The sequence below is a fragment of the Gekko japonicus genome, unplaced genomic scaffold (genome assembly GCF_001447785.1).
Source record: "Gekko japonicus isolate JY-2015 unplaced genomic scaffold, Gekko_japonicus_V1.1 scaffold1207, whole genome shotgun sequence".
Taxonomy (NCBI): domain Eukaryota; kingdom Metazoa; phylum Chordata; class Lepidosauria; order Squamata; family Gekkonidae; genus Gekko; species Gekko japonicus.
The window spans coordinates 381,963-401,136 of NW_015163124.1; the positions used below are offsets into that span (position 1 = coordinate 381,963).

The 19,174-nt window shown below is 48.0% G+C and overlaps 1 protein-coding gene and 1 non-coding gene across 2 annotated transcripts in view; one reads left to right on the plus strand and one right to left on the minus strand.

Moving 5' to 3' along the window:
- LOC107106710 (dual oxidase 2-like) overlaps positions 1-19,174 on the plus strand; it is a 90,177-nt gene that overhangs the window by 54,168 nt on the left and 16,835 nt on the right. The window contains exons 13-20 of the mRNA XM_015406891.1: positions 610-812; positions 4,163-4,348; positions 7,789-8,014; positions 10,206-10,299; positions 13,072-13,251; positions 13,284-13,303; positions 14,616-14,685; positions 15,927-16,007. Of these exons, the coding sequence (XP_015262377.1) occupies positions 610-812; positions 4,163-4,348; positions 7,789-8,014; positions 10,206-10,299; positions 13,072-13,251; positions 13,284-13,303; positions 14,616-14,685; positions 15,927-16,007 (1,060 nt within the window). The remainder of the gene's footprint in view (positions 1-609; positions 813-4,162; positions 4,349-7,788; positions 8,015-10,205; positions 10,300-13,071; positions 13,252-13,283; positions 13,304-14,615; positions 14,686-15,926; positions 16,008-19,174) is intronic.
- TRNAA-CGC lies at positions 8,334-8,405 on the minus strand. The gene has a single exon. It is a non-coding gene; the product is annotated as a tRNA-Ala (tRNA).

A 19,174-nucleotide genomic window follows, 5' to 3' on the forward strand; every position in this document is an offset into this window, starting at 1 on the left:
TTGTGATCCTGGTTTTTGAGGATCATGAAACTGCGGAGGAAATCGGGCGAAGCCCCGAGTCAAATGCAGCCCCGCAGCCTCGAGTGTGAAATTGACATGTTTGTGTCGAGGCAAACGGTGCTGTGCTGCGAGGCAGCTCTCGTGAGAAATCACCCCAGGATCACGAAACTGTGGAGGAAATCGGGGGAAGCCCCGAGTCAAAATGCAGCCCCGGAGCTTCGGTTGTGAAATTGACATGTTTGTGTCGGGGCAAATGGCGCTGTGCAGCGAGGCAGCTCTAGTGAGAAATTGCCCTAACTGTAAAAAAGCTTCCCTAAGATCCAGCCGGCTCCTTCTCGCCCTTAATTTAAACCCATTCTTGCGAGTCCTATCCTCTGCTGCCAACAGAGGCAAGTGGCAGCCCTCCTCCAAGTGGCAGCCCTCCAAAGGCTTCAAGAGAGCAATCATGTCCCCCCTCAACCTCCCCTTGACGCAACATTCCCCAAGTCCGTCACCCCCGATCATCCTTGTCACTCTACTCTGCATGCACTCCATTCTGTGCACATCCTTTTTGAAGTGAGGCCTCCAGAACTGCCCACAGTCGAGCTTTAACGCTCTTTGTTTCCCCAGCTTTCGAATGGCAAGATCCCAAGACGGCCACTTCCCAAGTCTACCTTCAGCTGCACGAAGACAAGGTGATCAAAGTGCTGGACAGCAAGCTGGCGGTGGTCCGGAGCATCAATCTGAAAAACCAGCAGCAGGTGGAGACGATCTTGTCCAACAACAAAGGCAACAAGACCTTGCTCCTGAAGATCCCCAAGGAATATGACCTGGTAGGTGTCTTGTGCCGTGCGGAGCAGCGGCTCCCAAAGAGAGGCGTCGGGGGTGTCGAGGCCCATCCGGGAGGTACAAAAGCCTTTGCGCAGGGCTCAGACGGACTTAGATCCTGCATCAATTTGCAGGACTCAGTAAAGATCCTATATTTCCCTCCATCTGTAAAAGGCAAATGACAGGCTCCTGCTGCCTCGGTTTGCCTTGAGGCCATGCGGGAAAGAAAGGAGGTTTAACCTCTCAATCCCCGTTTGGTTTGGGTAACTGAAACCAGCTCTCTTGCTCTGCTAGTAGCACTTTATCATGTTGTTGTTTATTGCACAAAATGTATACCAAATATATTTATTCATTTATATTTTATTGGAAACATTTATGAGCCGCCTTTCTTCCTCACGGAGCTCAAGTCGGCTGACAGCCTGAATGGAATGCATAAAATGGAGTGCACAAAAATATCTATAAAACCAGGGGTCATTTCCTGCAGGAGCACACAGGAGCAGAGCTCCGGCAGTAAAGAGCCCAGGGGGTGGGCGCATGCAACAAGCCCCACCCCCTGTTCTCAGCAGCCCTCAGTCAGAGCAAGAATTAGCCAGGTAAGTTGCAGAGGCCCCCCCCCCTCCAAAACAGTCCAGTGGCACCTTTAAGACCAAGTTTTATTCAGGTACAAGTTCTCCCTCCTCTGCAAGGACAGATCTTGTTTCCCCATCCCCCCAATAGCTACCAATCCAAAACAGTCCAGTGGAGCCTGAGCAGCGGGTGTTGCCTTCTGACACACTTTCGGTGACGTCAGGGGGTGTGGCATATGCAAATAAGTTATGCTAATGAGCTATGTTAATGAGCTCCTGCACCTCTTTTTCTACCAAATGACCCCTGTATAAAACCAAAATTTAAAATCACAGTGTAGGACTACTAGTAACAGAATCAAGTGCTGTCCTCTAAACTAAACCCTCTTCAACTGTCTCCTAAAAGATCGAAACGTGAGGGGGCCTTGAGTCACCTTTATGAGGAGGTTGTTCCATGATTGTGGGGCTACCACTGAAAAGCCCTGACCTGGAGGGCCCAGGCTAGCCCAGTCTCATCAGATCTTGAAAGCTAAGCAGGGTCAGTCCTGGCTAGTATTTGGATGGGAGACCCCTGTGGAGTACCTAGAGATGTAAAATTTCCAGAAATTTTGAAGCTCGGGAAAAAACCCATTTCTTTCGGGGGGAAACGAAAATTTTCGGGAAAATTGAAAGAAATGCTACATTAGCATTTCTTTTGTCTTTTCTAGATTGAAAGTCATTCTGTTACTTTAGGAACATAAAATATGACTATGGATATTTTTACTTGGCATGAAATTATCACAACTAGCATATTCAAAATATAGTGTATCCAAACAATTATTACAAACAGAATACCCACCCACATGCAAAAATAAAACTAAAACCTTTTTATTTTCTTCTGACAATCGCACCTCCCAAAGGAAGAAATGCATCTTGTTCTTGCATTGGAGAGTTCAGTTTGTAACCTAGGACTTGCTTGTCCTCAGTGCACAGAAATTAGATCAATCTGATACCATACGTATTTTTTAGAAATGATTTGGAAAGTATTTGAACACCTTGTCTTAAAATATTTTATTCATCATGTTAAAATAAAACGTTCCATAATCAATTTTTTTTCTTTCTTTTTTCAATGTTTCCAATTTTTCGGAAAGAAACAAAAAAGGCTTCCGGAAAAAAATGGGGAAAAAACGTTTTTTTCTGAATTTTTCCGGGCCTTCACATCTAGGAGTACCAGGGTAATGATGCAGGGCAGGCAATGGCCCATCATCTCTTAAAATCTATTATTATTATTGTTGTTGTTGTTGTTGTTATTGTTGTTGTGTTGTTGTTGTTGTTATTGATAATAATAATAATAATAATATCATAATCATCATCATCATCATTATTTGGATTTATACCCCGCCCTCCCTGCCAAAGCATAAAATTGTTAAAACAATTTAAAAACTTATAAAATCTAAAGTGCAATGCATCCATACATACCTTCCTAATATACTGGCCATGGGCCATTAATAAAATATGACTGACTGACATACATTCCTATGCGACAATCATAATACAGTGTTTTCATAACAGGAGTCATTTAGTACAGACTTAGATGAAGAATACCATTCCAGGGAGGCTCCAAGTTATGTCAAGATGTTGAATGTGGTCAAATGCCTGGTGGAAGAAGGGGAAAATGTGACTCTTTCATCTACAGTCTGATGTGATAGAGTCTATTGACCAGCTCAGGGTGTGATACTAATCACATGAAGCCAATGAAATTGTATAGATAAAATTGTATTTTGGCATTGTGGTGTTTAGCCATTTATCCAAGCAACATTAATGTACAGATTTTGCAGCATCTCAAGAACATACCTAAATTTAGTAGCTAAATGAAGAAATAAGGAAAATCATAAATTGCAGTTTTATCAAAGGCAAATGTAGTTGTATTTTGTCTGGACATAAATTCAGCTGAAACCAGTAGGCTTTAGGTCCAAGCAAATATATGTAGGATCTTCTTGCATTAAACAGAGATGTTTGCAGGGAAACAAGGTCTCCTCCTTTAGTAAGAGACCTTTTGCCTCTGCCTCCTTTGCCTGCCACTACTCACTTGGCTGGCAGGAGAGAAATGTCTGAGGTTAAGGGTGGGACAATCAGTGTCTTGAAAACCCTACGGGGTCGCCATAAAAAGTTAAGCAGGGTTGGCCCTTTTAGTACTTGGATGGGAGACCACCAAGGAAGTCAAGGGTTGCTATGCAGAGGCAGGAAATGGCCAACCACCTCTGTTTGTTTCTTGCCTTGAAATCCATATCAGGTTGCCGTAAGTTGGTTGCAACTTGACATTTCACCTCTTTGTCCCCGTTTAGTTATGATAATTGAAACTTATGGTTATTGTGGGGCTACCACTGAAAATCCCTGACCTGGACAGCCCAGCCTAACCCGATCTCGTCAGATCCTGGAAGCTAAGTAGGGTCAGCCCTGGCTAGTATTTGGATGGGAGACCTCCACAGAACACCAGGGTCATGACGTGGAGGCAGGCAATGGCAAGCCATCTCTGAACATCTCTTGCCTTGAAAACCCCAACATACCTTGGTTATAATACTTGGTAATGATAATTGAAGCCCTTGTCGCTATTACCATTGGAAATGGGAGGGAGTACATGTCCTCTTTTCTCCTTTACAATATCGAATAACAAAGCGGGGAACCAAGCTTCAAATGTCCAAACTAAGTGATGATAATATTTACGATGCCCCTAGAAAGCCTACCTGCGGGTTTCCAGCCTGCAGCAGCGCCCCACCTGAGCTGAGAACCTCTCCGTGGCCTTGTCTCCTTAGGTGTTGCAGTTCAGCAGTGAGGCAGAGCGCAGGGACTTCCTTGCGCAGCTCAAAGTCTACCTGGAGAGGAGCCGGCTGACCCTGCACGCGTCCGAGATGAAGGAGCAGCAGTTGCTGAAGAAAGCCGTCACCAAAGAGCAGAGGAAGCACCTCCTGGACTTATTTTTCCGGCATTTATTCGCCCAGGTACACACAGAAGCAAGACCTTTCCCTCCTTTAAAAAGCAAAACAACAGCACAAAGAACAGAGTGTTTAGCACCGCAGCTGCAGAAACGACACACGGCCTTTAAACATTTTCTTCTTTCTGGTGCTAAAATTACTGAAAGTTGAGCTGTTTCTGGGTCCGCCCCAGGTAGACTTCCAGCTCTGGGCTGGGAGATTCCTGGAGATTTGTGGGCGGGGGAGAGCCTGGGGAAGATGGGGGTTGGGTAGGGGATAGGGTTGCCGACTCTGGGTTGGGAAATAAATAGCTGGAGATTTGGGGGGTGGAGCCTGGGGAGGGCGGGGTTCAGGGAGGGGAGGGATCTCAGCAGTGTTTTAATGTCATAGAGTCCACCCTCCTAGATGAATTGTAATTCCAGGAGGTTGGCAACCTCCCAGATGTCTGGCTGGGCAATCCATGTGGAAATTTCACTCACCATGGCTAGTAGCCACTGATAACTTATCCTCCATTAATCTATCTAATCCCCATTTAAAGCTGTTTATTCCTGTGGCCATCACTACATCCTCTGGCAGCGAATTCCACATTTTAAGCACTATCTGTGTAAAGCAGTATTTCCTTTTGTCCGTCCTGAACCTACTGCCCATTATTGTTTTGGAACAGACGCTGTATAATTAAGCAAAACTAGTACTACTGTTTTTTTCTCAAATCTATATCAAAACCATCATCATTATTATTTATTTGTCACAGTCAGATATGTGACTGGTTGGTGGTGTTCTGCAATTTGAGATCTAGCCAAGTTCTTGGGAACTGCAGGTGTATCTTCTCAAGATTCTCTCTGTTCCAAGCAACACTGTCTTCTGGAGCTGAGCTGGTATTATTCGCTCTATGTCCAGAATGTCCAGTTGTTTCTTGAGACTTCTAGGCACTGCTCCAAGAGCTCCAATGACAACTGGCACAATGATAACCTTCTTCTCCTAGAGATGCTCTAGCTCTGTTTGTAGGTCTTGGTATTTTGTGATCTTCTCCTGTCCTTTCTTTTCTATTCTGCTGTCTCCTAGGATTGCAGTGTCAATAACCCAAACTCTATTTCTCATTTTTTCTACATTATTATTATTACATATTATGATTATTTTTCTGCTGAGTCGTCAGAGTCCTACCAAAAGTGGCTGTCATTTAAAGTAATAAGTTGTCAGTATTAAAGCGAGACATCTGCTTCCACCGTCAACAGATCTGTCTGCCAGCATAGTTAAAATTTCAGTTCAGCAGCCAAAGCAAGTTTGTAACAAAAATGATCTTTGGAAAAACGAAACAGGTCCTTACATATTCTTTTGGCGGATAGATTTGCCATGTGTGTACAAAAAAAAAGAAAAAAGGAAGGCCTTGGTCTTAGTAACTGTTACCCAGGCAAATGTTTTCAACTCCTTTCCCAGTCCGTGCCCTTCATTTTCATAAAGATTTCTGTTTTGTTTGTTTTTTAATCTCTGCGTATCTTCCCTACGCACCAGTATTCACTAGATCTAGTTCCTGCTATGTGCCAGGCCCTTTATTCCACTGAGACCTTTTCCGCATGCTGGAGTTACTCCTGATTTTCTTGGACGTTGATCTACAAGCATTGGAACTGGTTTGGGCAGGGTTCTGCTGCACACCTGCCCTCCCTGTGCATTATTACAGTTGTGAAGTCAGTTTATTTTCTTCCACATGTGGCTGAAATAATGAGGATTTTCAAGAGAGGGTGTTGTCATCATCGATGTCGTTATTGGTGGCATCACAGGAACCCCCCTCTTTTTTAAATGCCCTCAAAATATCGGTATAACGCTGTAGTGTTGCAATGATACTTTAAGCTGGTTGTCTAAATTCCCAGCCATCATCCAGCCTCATGGAGATAGACTTACTTTTTAAAACAAAACGAAAGCTGAGAATTCAGAGAACCTGCTTACACTGTCATTACAGCACCACAGCATTATATCGATATTTTCAGGGCATTCTTTTAGATTAAAATCACTGTCTTGGGGGGGGGGAAGGGAGTGGTTTAATGATGACGACACTCCAGTAATTGAAAAGTGGGCTAGAGATGGTGGTGGTGGGGGTTTTGACTCAAAATCGGCTTCCACAAAAACTTTGGGATAAAAGTGTTCTCAAAACAGCCGGGGGGTGGGGGGTGGGGAGTGAAACCTAAAGGCACCAAAGTGTGTGCTTAAATCAGGATGGGCAAAAGGAAATACTACTTTACATAGAGAGTGATTCAAATGTGGAATCGGCTGCCAGAGAGTGTCGTGACGGCCACAGGGACAAACAGCTTTCAAAGGGGGATGAGACAGATTAGTGGAGGATAAGTCTATCTATGGCTACTAGCCATGGGGGCTGATGGGAACCTTCACATTCAGAGGCACTAAACCTCTGAATCCCAAAGCTAGGAGGCAACATTAGGGAAAGGTCTCGGCCTCTCTGCCCTGTTGTTGGCCCTCCAGAGGAATTGGTTGGCCACCGTGTGAGACAGGAGGCTGAACTAGATGGACCCTCACTGGTCTGATCCAGCAGGGCTCTTCTTATGTTCTTATGAAGGCCTCGGTCTCTGTGCCCTGTTGTTGGACCTCCAGAAGAACTGGTTGAGGCCACTGAGTGAGACTGGATGCTAGACTAGATGGACCACTGGTCTGGTCCACCAGCAGGGCTCTTCTTACGTTCTTATGAAGGCCTCGGCCTCTGTGCCCTGTTATTGGCCCTCCAGAGGAACTGGCTGGCCACTGTGTGAGACAGGATGCTGGACTAGACGGGCTCTTCTTATATTCTCTTCTTATATATTCTCTTCTGATTCCACGGTATGAGACAGGATGCCGGACTATATGGACCATTAGGGCTCTTCTTATGTTCTTAAATCAGAGACAAACCAAAGCAGTATAGGGCCAGAACCAATGGGAAAAAAATCATGCAGAAAATCCCAGAGACATATTTTTCATGTTTCTTTCCTCACCTTTGAATTCCTCCCACACACACACGGGATTGCAGAAACAAGCTCTGTGCAAATCAGGTGCCACTTCTTACACTAGTCAGCCTCTCGAATGCAGAGGACTGCTTTGAGGCTGTTGGGAACGGGACCGTGTAAACCGGCCAAGAGTCTAAAGGTTCCAAAGCCGAAAGGGCTCCTGTTGCCAAAACGTAGCATGAAAAGCCATTCCCTCACGCCTTTCCATCGCGGGGAATCAGTGTGGCCACTCTTGTTTGTTGAAGACTAAGGAAGTTCTCAGAGTCTGCAGGACTGTCCCTGTGTGAATACTCCCATAAATGTCCTGCACCACTGAGAAATAAACAGAGCCCTCGATGAATCGGTGATTTCCCCATCTAATATTTACAGGAAAGGGCAAGGCACCCGGAGGAGCAAAGAGTTTTGTGTTGATTTCCTTGTCTCTGGTGTCGGAGCCTGGAATGGTTCCTGCAATCTAATCTTTGATACTTGCCCTTTTAGGTCTTAGACATAGACACACTGGATGCTGGAGAGCTCAGCTTGGAGACATCTCAGAAAGTCAAGGAAGCGCTGAAGTGTGAGCTGAGCCGAGCGGAGTTCGCAGACGCTCTGGGGCTGAAGCCCCAATCCGTATTCGTGGACTCCATGTTCTCGATGGCGGACAAAGACGGCAATGGATATATCTCCTTCAGGGAGTTCCTGGACATCTTGGTGGTCTTCATGAAAGGTGACGTTTTTGTGACGCCAACGGGAAGGACAGGGTGGAATTGGTCCATTGTCGGGACGTCTGGAACCCCTTACTAGGAAAGCATCCAAAATGTTTATTAGCGAAATCAAACGTGTACATTTCTACCTGACCACCTACCTACCTGACAAGTAAGAGATTGCAGAGGACCCCTACATATGTACATGAACACACATGAAGCTGCTAATACTGGATCAGACCATTGGTCCATCCAAGTCAGTATTGTCTACTCAGACTGGCAGCGGCTCTCCTGGGTCTCACGCTGAGGTGTTTCACATCACCTCCTCCCAGCCCTTTGAACTGGAGATGCCGGGGATTGAACCCGGGACCTTCTGCATGCGAGGCAGAGGCTCTTTCACTGAGCCATAGCCCCTCTTCTGTAAGTGCCATCAGGTCTGAGCTGACTTATGGCGACCCCAGCAAGCAGCTTTCAAGGCAAGTGAGAAGCAGAGGTTTTAATATAAGTTCATTCTTAGCCTGAGCCCAGGGCAATATACGTGGTTCCCTCCTCCTCCATTTCATCCTCTCAGCAACCCTCTGAGGTAGATTAGCCTGGGAGAGTGATTCACCCTAGGTCACAATGTAGCAACTGGGAATTTGAACTCAGGTCTTCCCTGGTCGTAGTCCAAAACTTGTTGGCTCTGATGCAGAGGATCATACCTCTCTGCAGGGCTATTTTTGGGCAGGAACGCACAGGAACGGAGTTCCGGCTGGCTCCTGAGTTGGCCACACCCAGCAGGAACTCATTAGCATAATAGGCCACACCCAACATCACAAACTCATTAGGATTGGCGCCCTCAAACATTAGGGGTGTGTGGCCCAACATGCAAAGGAGTTCCTGCTACAAAAAAAGCCCTGGGTTTGGACAACAAGGTAAACAGAATAAGAAGCAAAAAGTGGGTGTGGCTGGATGACCACACTTCTGGTAACATGGGGGTGCGGCCTAATATGCTGTGCTGTCAAGGGTGTGGCCTAATATGCTAATGAGTGTCTGCTGTTGGGTGTGGCCTATTATGATAATGAGTTCCTGCTGGGCCTTTTCTACAAAAAGAGCCCTGCCTCTCTGCCTTTCTCTTCAAAGATCCCTACCTCATTCTCCGGAGTAAAGTTGCGTATCAACACTTCTCTGAAGCCTCATGGAGAATCTCTTGATTATATTTTATTCTTATTTTATTCCAGGGAGCTCAGGGGGGAATGCACGGCGGTCTGTGCCTTCATTTTATCCCTGCGATAACCCCGTGAGCTAGTTTAGACGGAGCGAGAAGGAACGGAGCCCAGTTCCCTCTCCAGAACAACCCACTAGAGAACAAAGGGAAAGCTCGACTTTCCATCGACCATCTGAAATGATCAGAGAGAGAAGTAGGGTTGCCAACCTCCAGGCGGCACCTGGAGATCTCCTACTATTACAATTGATCTCCATGTGACCAAGATCAATTCCCCTGGAGAAAATGGCTGCTTCAGAGGGTGGACTCTATGACATTATACCGTGCGGAGGTCCACAGTGCGGCACTTCGGGGCCCTGCCCCCTAATTAAATCCCCGGCCCCCCAATTAATTTGCATGTTTCCCAAAGGCTCATGGGGATGCTTTTGAAAGACTCACCATGACCTAGGTGGTCTACAGCAGGACTGGGCTAGCAGAAAGGTGGATTGTTGGAGATGTGCTGAAGGTGCCACTCTTGAGTGCCCTGCTAAGCTTTCTTGCCCTGTGGAAGGGAACTCAAAAGGCATTTGGATGCCTTCTGAAGGCAATTAAATGCCCTATGAGCTGTTTCCCCCCCCCCCAGGAACTCACATGCTTGCTGCCCTGTCCCTTGAAGGGCTAGAAACAAGCTAGGAGCCTCCCCCTTTAAAGAAGTGCATTCAGATTAATTTAATTAACTTCAAATGCCTCCTGAAAAAAAAAAATCCTGCCGCGGTCCCTCCCCTCCCCTCTCCCTCCTGCCTTCCCCAGGCCCCGTCCCCAAAATCTCCACCTATTTCCCAACGCAGAGCTGGCAACCCTAGAGAGAAGAGAAGAGACCTGGATTCAGAAGACTCCTCCAAGTTAACTGGTGGTCTGAGATGAGCAGCGTCTATCCTGATGTTCCTTCGGGTCGTAAAAAGCAGGGTATAAAAACCAACTCTTCTTCTTCTTCTTCTTTTTCTTCTTACTCCTCATTTCATCTCTCCCAGGATCTCCTCAAGAGAAGTCCAAACAGATGTTCACAATGTACGACATTGACGGAAATGGCTTCCTTTCCAAAGAAGAGTTCTACCGGATGCTGAGGTAATTCCCCTTATCAACGGCTTTCGGCATCGAGTCGTGGGCAATGCTGTGTCTCAGCTGACACACATCCCACTCCCCAGTTTGTGATGCTGGAGAGAAGTCTGAAGGGGAAGCCTTCTCCCGGACTCCAAGCCACCCCCTCTGCCGAAGTTTTTCCAAGTCTAGTTTTACATATTCATTGTTTTGGTCCCAGCTGCTGAGGAAAGAGAGCGGTATTTCCTTTTCTCTGAGCCAGCTTGGTGTCGTGGTTAAGAGTGGAGGACTTTAATCTGGAGAGCCGGGTTTGATTCCCGACTCCTCCACATGCAGCCAGCTGGGTGACCTTGGGCCAGTCACGGCTCTCTCAGAGCTGTCTCAGCCCCATCTCCCTCACAGGGAGTCTCCTCCTCCTCCTCCTTCTTCCACCACGATGGACAGATTTAAACTGAAAATGCTAGAATTGCCATTTTGGTGAGATTAATGAGAGAAACAGAGAGAGCTCTCTCAAGAACTGGCCTTTCAAGGACAGCTCTGACAGAACTATGGCTTGCCCAAGGTCATCCAGCAGCTGCAAGTGGAGGAGTGGGGGATCAAACCCGGTTCTCCCAGATTAGAGTCCGCGCACTTAACCACGACACCAAACTGGCTCCCTCTCCAAAATGGCAGCTAGAATTGCCGTTTTGGTGAGATTAATGAGAGAAACAGAGATTTGAACCCTAAACACTATAAACACTTGTGAGCTATGGAGAATATCCCAACCTCCTGAAGGGGGAAAGTGGCTCCTTCTCCAAAAAGGTGGTGACATCCAAGGCTTTCTGACACGCTAGGCCGGGAGTCCCCAACATGTTGGCCGTGCGTCCCACGGTGCCCACCAGCACCTTTCCTGGTACCCACAAAGTGTTTTTTAAAAATGGGTGGGGCCGGGTGGGTCTTTTGCCCAGTCAGGCTTCTGATGGCTATGCAGAGTTTAAAAACATTGCTTTGGCAGCAGTTGCAACAAGGATACTCACTTGTGTGACTGACGTAAGGTGCAGCGGCCATTTTGTGGCTGGCTCTGCCTCCTGTGGCAGCCGTTTTGGGGCTACACCTTCCACACTCTGTCAGAATTCCAGAAGTGATATGGAAAGTTAAAATGCAGTAAAAGGATACTCGCTTGTGTGACTGAAGTAAGGTGCAGCGGCCATTTTGTGGCTGGCTCTGCCTCCCGCGGCAGCCGTTTTGTGGCCGAACCCACCGCACCGTGGGGGAATTCCCAAAGTGCCCGCAGGCTTGACACGGTTGGTGAAGGTTGTCCGAGGCCAGCTATGACTTTGGTTCCCTATCTGATTCAACGTACGCAAACATGATGAGCCGTCGATGGGCTCATTCCAAGGGCTGCATATCCTAAAATTGCATACCTGGGAACAAATCATCTTGAACACGGTGGGGCTTATTTTTGGGCAGGAACGTGCAGGAACGGAGTTCCGGCTGGCTCCCAAGTTGGCCACACCCAGCAGGAACTCATTAGCATAATAGGCCACACCCAACGTGGGGGAATTCCCAAAGTGCCCGCAGGCTTGACACGGTTGGTGAAGGTTGTCCGAGGCCAGCTATGACTTTGGTTCCCTATCTGATTCAACGTACGCAAACATGATGAGCCGTCGATGGGCTCATTCCAAGGGCTGCATATCCTAAAATTGCATACCTGGGAGCAAATCCTCTTGAACACGGTGGGGCTTATTTCTGGTAGGCATACATAGGGGGCGCTTTCTCTGCCCGGCATCCTAGACCCCTGTTGCCTCTCTCATCTTTTTAACGGCCCCCTCCCTTCTGGTGCCCTAGATAATCACCTAGCTTTGCCTAGTGGTCAGGCCAGCGCTGTTGATACCCCTTGCTGGTGCGAGGTCCCAACTGATGCTTGCGGCAGTCCTGGACCACACTGTGTCTTCTGACACCTGCAGCCTAAGAAGCTGCCTTATCCTGAATCAGACTTTTAGTCCATCAATGTCAGTATTGTCTACTTTGACTAGCAGTGGCTCTCCAGGGTCTCAGGTGAACGTCTTTCACATCACCTGCTGCCTGATCTTTAAACTGGAGATGGCGGGGATCGAACTTGGGACCTTCTGCATGCCAAAGAGATGTGATGCTCTGCCGCTGAGCCACAGCCCTCTCTTGAAACACCTGAACCCATAAGGCTGCCTTGTGCTGAGTCACACCATTGGTCTACCAAGCTAGGTGTTGTCTACTCTGGCTGGTAGCAGCTCCCCAGGCTCTTGGGCTGAGGTCTTTCCCATCACCTACTGCCTGGTCCTTTTAACTGGAGATGCCGGGGATTGAACCTGGGACCTTCGGCATGCCAGGCAGAGGCTCTTCCACTGAGCCACGGCCTCTCCCCATACTTCTCCAGGGCCTCAGGTGGAGGTCTTTCCCATCACTGTCTGCCTGCTCCTTTCAACTGGAGATGCCGGGGATTGAACCTGGGAACTTCGGCATGCCAGGCAGAGGCTCTTCCAACTGAGCCACGGTGCCTCCCCATAGCTCTCCAGGGTCTCAGGCAGAGGTCTTTCCCATCACCTACTGCCTGCTCCTTTCAACTGGAGATGCCGGGGATTGAACCTGGGACCTTCTGCATGCCAAGCAGATGTTCCACCACTGAGCCACGGCCCTTCCCCTCTGCCTGCAACAGTATTTAGGGGCAGAGGCCCCGCACCCCACCTTATGGGCCACTCCTGCTTAACATGACACCACACTGGTTCTTGGCCCTCCTCTCGACCTTCTTCTGAGATGAGAGCATGCCGTCTCCCTCCGTTCCAGGTCCTTCATTGAGATCTCTAACAACTGCCTCACCCGAGATCAGACCGAGCAGGTCATCGAGTCGATGTTCAGAGAGTCGGGCTTCCAGGATAAGGAGGAGCTGACCTGCGAGGATTTCCATTACATGCTCCGCGACCATGACAATGAGCTCCGGCTCACCCAGCTCTGCGTTAAGGGTCAGTGAAGTGGGGAGCCTCAGCCAAGCCTCGGAGGGGTGGTGGTGGTGGGGAGGGTCTTAGCTGTTAAGCAAACACGGTCTGGCTAGCTCTTTGGTTTGGGGGAAGCACTTGCTTTCTGGGGAAATAGGTGACATGGAGATCTGTTGCAGCCTGACAGCCATTGGCTTAATTGCTGTGATGTCAGAGCAGACTTGGGTTAGGCAACGAAGTTCTACGTTCTCTGCTTTCCTCGATTTTGTAATCCAATTAACAAGTAGCGTGCATTTTACTAGTTTTATTGCGCTGTTTTCAATCTGTGCCATGTGTCTCAAATCTGAGAGAGAGGTGGGAGAAGATGAAGAAGAAGAGGAGATTGGATTTATACCCCGCCCTTCACTCAGAGTCTCAGAGCAGCTTACAATCTCCCTTCCTTTCCCCACCACAGACACCCTGTGAGGTAGGTGAGGCTGAGAGAGCTCTTTCAAGGACTGCTTGTGAGAGAACAGCTCTGAAAGAATTTAAGATTGACCCAAGGTCACACCAGCAGCTGCGTGCGGAGGAGTGGGAAATCAAACCTGGTTCTCCCAGATTAGAGTCCGTGCTTTTAACCACTACACCAAACTGGCTCTCTCTGGACTATATATGAAGTAAATAAAATAAATAAATGAAGTAAATAAAATAAATAAAGGTTAAACAGCTGAGTTCCACCCTCTCAAAGCAGATGTGAAGTGGCCAATATTGTATTTTTGCGTTGCTGGTGCCCACCACTAACATCACTTTCAGAAATTAGGATCAAATAACCAATCATATGCCATTAACAGCAAGTGTCACTTATCAGTTTGCTTTCAAACTTGTCTTTAGACAATTCTCGAGATGTCTTATAAAATCCCATGGCATGGAGGACAAAAAGACAACAAGAATTAATGAACAGAAGTATATATTCAGTTTAACAAAAGATACGATGAGCCTTGAGATTCCAGTTGCACGTTATCCTCCTCCCCAATCATAGCCCAAGGCTGCTGTGACATCATGGCATCTAAGCCAATGGCTATCAGGCTGCAACAGAACTCCACATCGCATCCCCACGTGACAGAACAGATTGGCCACTTTGTCACCGGATGATACCCGAAGCCCATAGGCTGGGATGTGGTTAATAACGGCAATTTAAAACTAACCGTGGAAAGAAGCACGTGGAATGGGGTGAACTAGTGTTCCACCCTTTGCAGGTGTTCTGAATAGTTCCTTATTAATTGTTGTTGCAAAAGATTACATGGCACTCTGACAGACCAGCCAAAGAAGTCAACCATTCCTTTTCTTCTCCATTTCTGAGCACTGAAGCATTTTTGATGCTAGACTAAACTTCTTCTTCTTCTTTGTCTCCCAAAGGCGGTCCTGACAGATTCAGACAAAACATGAGCAATCGGGTCTCTTTCATAAACAAGGACAAAGAAGCCAAGTAAGCTCTCTGCCCAGCCACTGAGCTGCTGGTGCCCCTAAAACATTCCGCTTGCGTCTTCCTGTGGTTGCCAGACCCGTACTCAGTGGCTCCCTTGCGACAATTAAACAACACCATCATTTTACCAGCCGATAACTGAAAAGAAATATTTGCACAGGGTTCTTCATTGCACTTTGGTGTTGTACAGTGAACACCAATGCACAGACAGGCATTACCCTTGGGCTGTTTCCAAACATCCTCTTGGAACAGATCCCGAGGGGCCTGCAAGCTCCTGATGCTGCAGCAAATGGTTTATTGGTGTAGACAGGCATTACGCTTAGGATGCTTCCGGACATCGTGTTCTCTTGGGTCAGATCCTGAGAGGACTGCAAGCTCCTGATAAGTACAGCAGATTATTTGCCAGGGTAGACAGGAAGTTCTCTTAGGATGCTTCCGGACAGCGTGTTCTCTTGAGTCAGATCCTGAGAGGACTCCAAACGCCTGATAAATACAGCAAATTATTTGCCAGTGTAGATAGGCATTACTCTTAGGATGCTTCCAGACATCCTGTTCTCTTGGGTCAGATCCTGAGAGGACTGCAAGCTCCTGATAAATACAGCAATTTATTTGCCAGTGTAGACAGGAATTTCTCTTAGGATGCTTCCGGTCATTCTGAGAGGCCTACAAGCAGAATGCTTTTTGTTGTCGTCACCCAGCAACTGGTATTACAAAAGTACACTGCCTCTGAACATGAAGGTTCTATTTGGCTAATGTCTTGTAGACTGATCTTCCACGAATTTGTCTAATCCCCTTTTCAAGCTGTCAAAGGCAGTGGCCATTGCTACATCCTGTGGCAGTGAGTTCCACAAGCAAAGCACGTGCGGTGCAAAAGAAGTGCTCTCTTTCATCTGTCCCGAATCTACCATCCACTGGTTTCATTGGGTGCCCCTGTGTTTCCAAGAGTTACGGGGAATGGCGGCAAAGTTCTCCTTGGCCGCTTTCATCACTGCCTCTCCAATCATAGCCCATGAGGAGAGGGCTCCCGTGAAAAGGAGTTCTGCCGGGAATGGACAGAGCTCAGAGAAGTGGCTTTCCCTGGGGATGGGGGGCACCATTTTTAGAGGGACCCTGTTCTGATGCACTAGAGTGGCCCTTCTCTGGAGAGGATCTTGCTCTTTACAGAGCCTCAAGAGAGTCAGAGGCTCTCTGTCGTTCATAGAGGAGTTTCTCCTTCGGAATATAATGACCTCCTCCCTTTGCAGCTTGTTCCTAAACCATGAAGACCAAACGGCACCACCTATGGAATCCCCGGGGCTAGAACTGCGGAAGCGGCCGGGCAAGAAGTGAGTATACTTTCACAGATACTTCAAGAGGGGTCGCCGCGTTAGTCTGTCTGCAGCAGTAGAAAAGAGCAAGAGTTCGGTAGCACCTTAAAGACTAACAAAAGACTAACAAAACATGCAGCAGAGCTTTTGTGAGTCACTGCTCAGTTCTTCAGATACAGCCCATCTGTCCTAAATCCAGTCATGCCTGCTATTGTCATTTGGCGTCTGAAATCCCTCCACTTTCCAATAAACAGGACGGATGGACTCCCATTCTAGCTGCATCTGAAGATCTGAGCAGTGACTCACAAATGTTCCTGTGGTTAGCCATTCAGTCGTGTCCGACTCTTGGCGATTCTCTGGGCCAGCTCTCTCCACATTTTCCGATCTTGTACTGTTTCTTTGAGTCGTTCCGTGCTCAGGCTGGTGTCAACTTTTATGGTGTCCGGCCATTGTGTTCTTTGGCGGCCCGCTTTCCTTTTGCCGCTAACCAACCAATCCAAGCATAATTGCTTTTTCTAGTGAGTTCTTGCGCATGACATGGCCAAAATAAGTTTTGTGATTTTTCCCTTCCAGTGGCATGTTTGGTTTTATGCGCTCCAATACTTGCTTGTTTGTCACCTTTGCTGTCCAAGGAATGCACAGGAGCCTTCTCCAGCACCACAGCTCGAATGAGTCGATTTGCCTCCTGTCTCGCTTCTTCAAGGGGCCTGGGTGGCTCAGTGGTTAAGATGCTGAGCTGCAGACCAGAAGGTCTGTCGCTCGGCAGTTCGAGACCCGAGTGTGCCGCGTGATGGAGGGAGCTCCCATCTCTGGGCCCAGCTACTGCCACACTAGCAGTTCGAAAGCAAGAAATTGCAAGTAGATAAATAGGTAGCACTTCGGTGGGAAGATAACAGCATTCTGTGCGCCTTGGTGTTTAGTCATGCCGGCCACATGACCACAGAAATGTCTTCGGACAGCGCTGGCTCTTTGGCTTGGAAAAGGAGATGAGCACCGCAACCCTAGAGTCGGACTCAACTAGCTTTTGAGCAAGGGAACCTTTACTTGCTTCTTCTTGGTCCAACTTTTGCAGCCATAGCAGAGACGATAGCAGAGACGAGAGCTTCTACCCTGCCACATTTTTTTTTAGTCTTTAAGGTGCTACTGGGCTCTTGCTCTTTTCTGCTTCTTTCACAGATACTGACATGTTTCTTCGATAGACCCAATGCTGGCAGGTGTCTCTCCATGCTAAGCCTAGGATGTACCTGAAGCAATGTGCGGTGCCTTATGTGGCGTTTGGCTCTGCCAGGCCCACTGATGGCCAACAGCTCTAAGGCAGAGCCAGCTCTTTACCAGCACCTGAGATTCTTTAATGGGAGATGCCGGGGATTGGACCTGGGCCCACTGCCCTTGCATGTGGAGATACAATGTCTGAAGCCACTTATGTCTGCTGCAGCCCAGAAAGGAAACAAACCACGGGGCTGTGGACATGCAAATAGCCGCAGGGCTGATTTGCATTTTCTGATTTGCCCTGGGAACGTGTGCTGTTAGGTTTTTGCAGCATTTCCCGTTGCGGTAACAGCCTTCGGAATTGACTGTCACCGCCTGAGGTTCAGGGTTCTTCCGAGGCTTCTTATCTGTTTCTGGCTGACTCAACGGGAGGCAAACACTTCACTCGCACGGTATTAGCGCTTGCCAGAGTTGGCTGGCTGTCAGCCACTGTTTGGCTTGGGGTCAGCTGCTTAGCCGCAGAGCGGGGCAGGCCGACAGTGGACGTCTGTGTGTGTTGCTCTTCCCATGGCGATAAAGCCTGTTAGGGCCGAGGAAGCTTTATTTATTTATTTTATTTATTTATTCCTTCGATTTATATACCGCTCACCCCCTAAGGGCTCTGAGTGGTTTACATTATACAATTCATACAATTCATTTCTAGCTGTATCGCCCGCAAAAATGTCTGATACAGTGACATCTGAAGCCATGCCTGGATGCTGCCAGTAGGTGAGGAAGTGGGAACTAGCAAGCTGTTCTAGAGTCCCAAGCAGGCGTGAGGAACTGGCTTTTCGATGGCTCCCACTGTTGTGATTTATTCTGTGACATTTGCCCCGTATGGGGGCCCTCAAAGGGCCCCTGGTGGAGGCTGGCCCAGAGCTCAAGTCCCTTGCTAGTGGGGAAAGTGCCATCAAGTTGCGGCCAACCTATGGCAACCCCTGTAGGGTTTTCAAGACAAGAGGCATTCAGAGTTGTTTGCTATGGCCTGCCTCTGCATAGCAACCCTCGACTTCCCTGGTGGTTGCCCATCCAAGTACTAACCAGGGCTGATCCTGTACAGCTTCCAAGATGTGATGAGATCGGGCTAGCCTGGGCCATCCAGGGTGTCCTGCTATAACACTGGCCAAGAGAAGGTGGTTTGCCATTGCCTACCTCTGCATCAGGAACTGCGGTGGCTCAAGTGGTTAAGATGCTGAACTGCAGGCTGTGGAAGGTCGGTAGTTCAGCAGTTCGAGACCCGGGTGCCGCATGATGGAGTGAGCTCCCATCTCTAGTTCCAGCTCCTGCCAACCTAGCAGTTCGAAAGCAAGAAATTGCAAGTAGATAAATAGGTACCACTTTGGTGGGAAGGGAACAGCGTTCCGTGCGCCTTGGTGTTTAGTCCATGACCACGGAAACGTCTTCGGACAGCGCTGGCTCTTCGGCTTTGAAACGGAGATGAGCACCGCAACCCTAGAGTCGGACTCGACTGGCTTTGGAGCAAGGGACCCTTTACCTTTACCTCTGCATCATGACCCTGGACTTCCTTGGTGGTCTCCCATCCAAGTATTAACCAGAGCCAATTCTGCTTAGCTTCCGAGATCCGACGAGATCGGGCTGGCCTGGGCGAGGTCAATTTCTACACTTGTGTTGGGGTTCGCAAGTTCAGCTACTTCAGTCATGAAAGAGTTAACCTGTTTGTTTATGTATGCTAATTCTTAGTTAGCGTAGAACCAATGAGATACCAAGTACAACTTCCCGAGCTAGAAAGGGAGGTCTTACTCATAACAAAGTGACCTTTAGCCTGGCTGTTGGCTAATAGATATTTGGTGATACTACCTGCGATCTTACAGGTATGTGTAGGGTTTTTTTTTTGGGGGGGGGCCTTTTTCCTCCCTTTGTTCTAAGACCAGAACGGCTTCAAAAGGGAATTAGATAGGCATAGGGGCAAGGGGTCG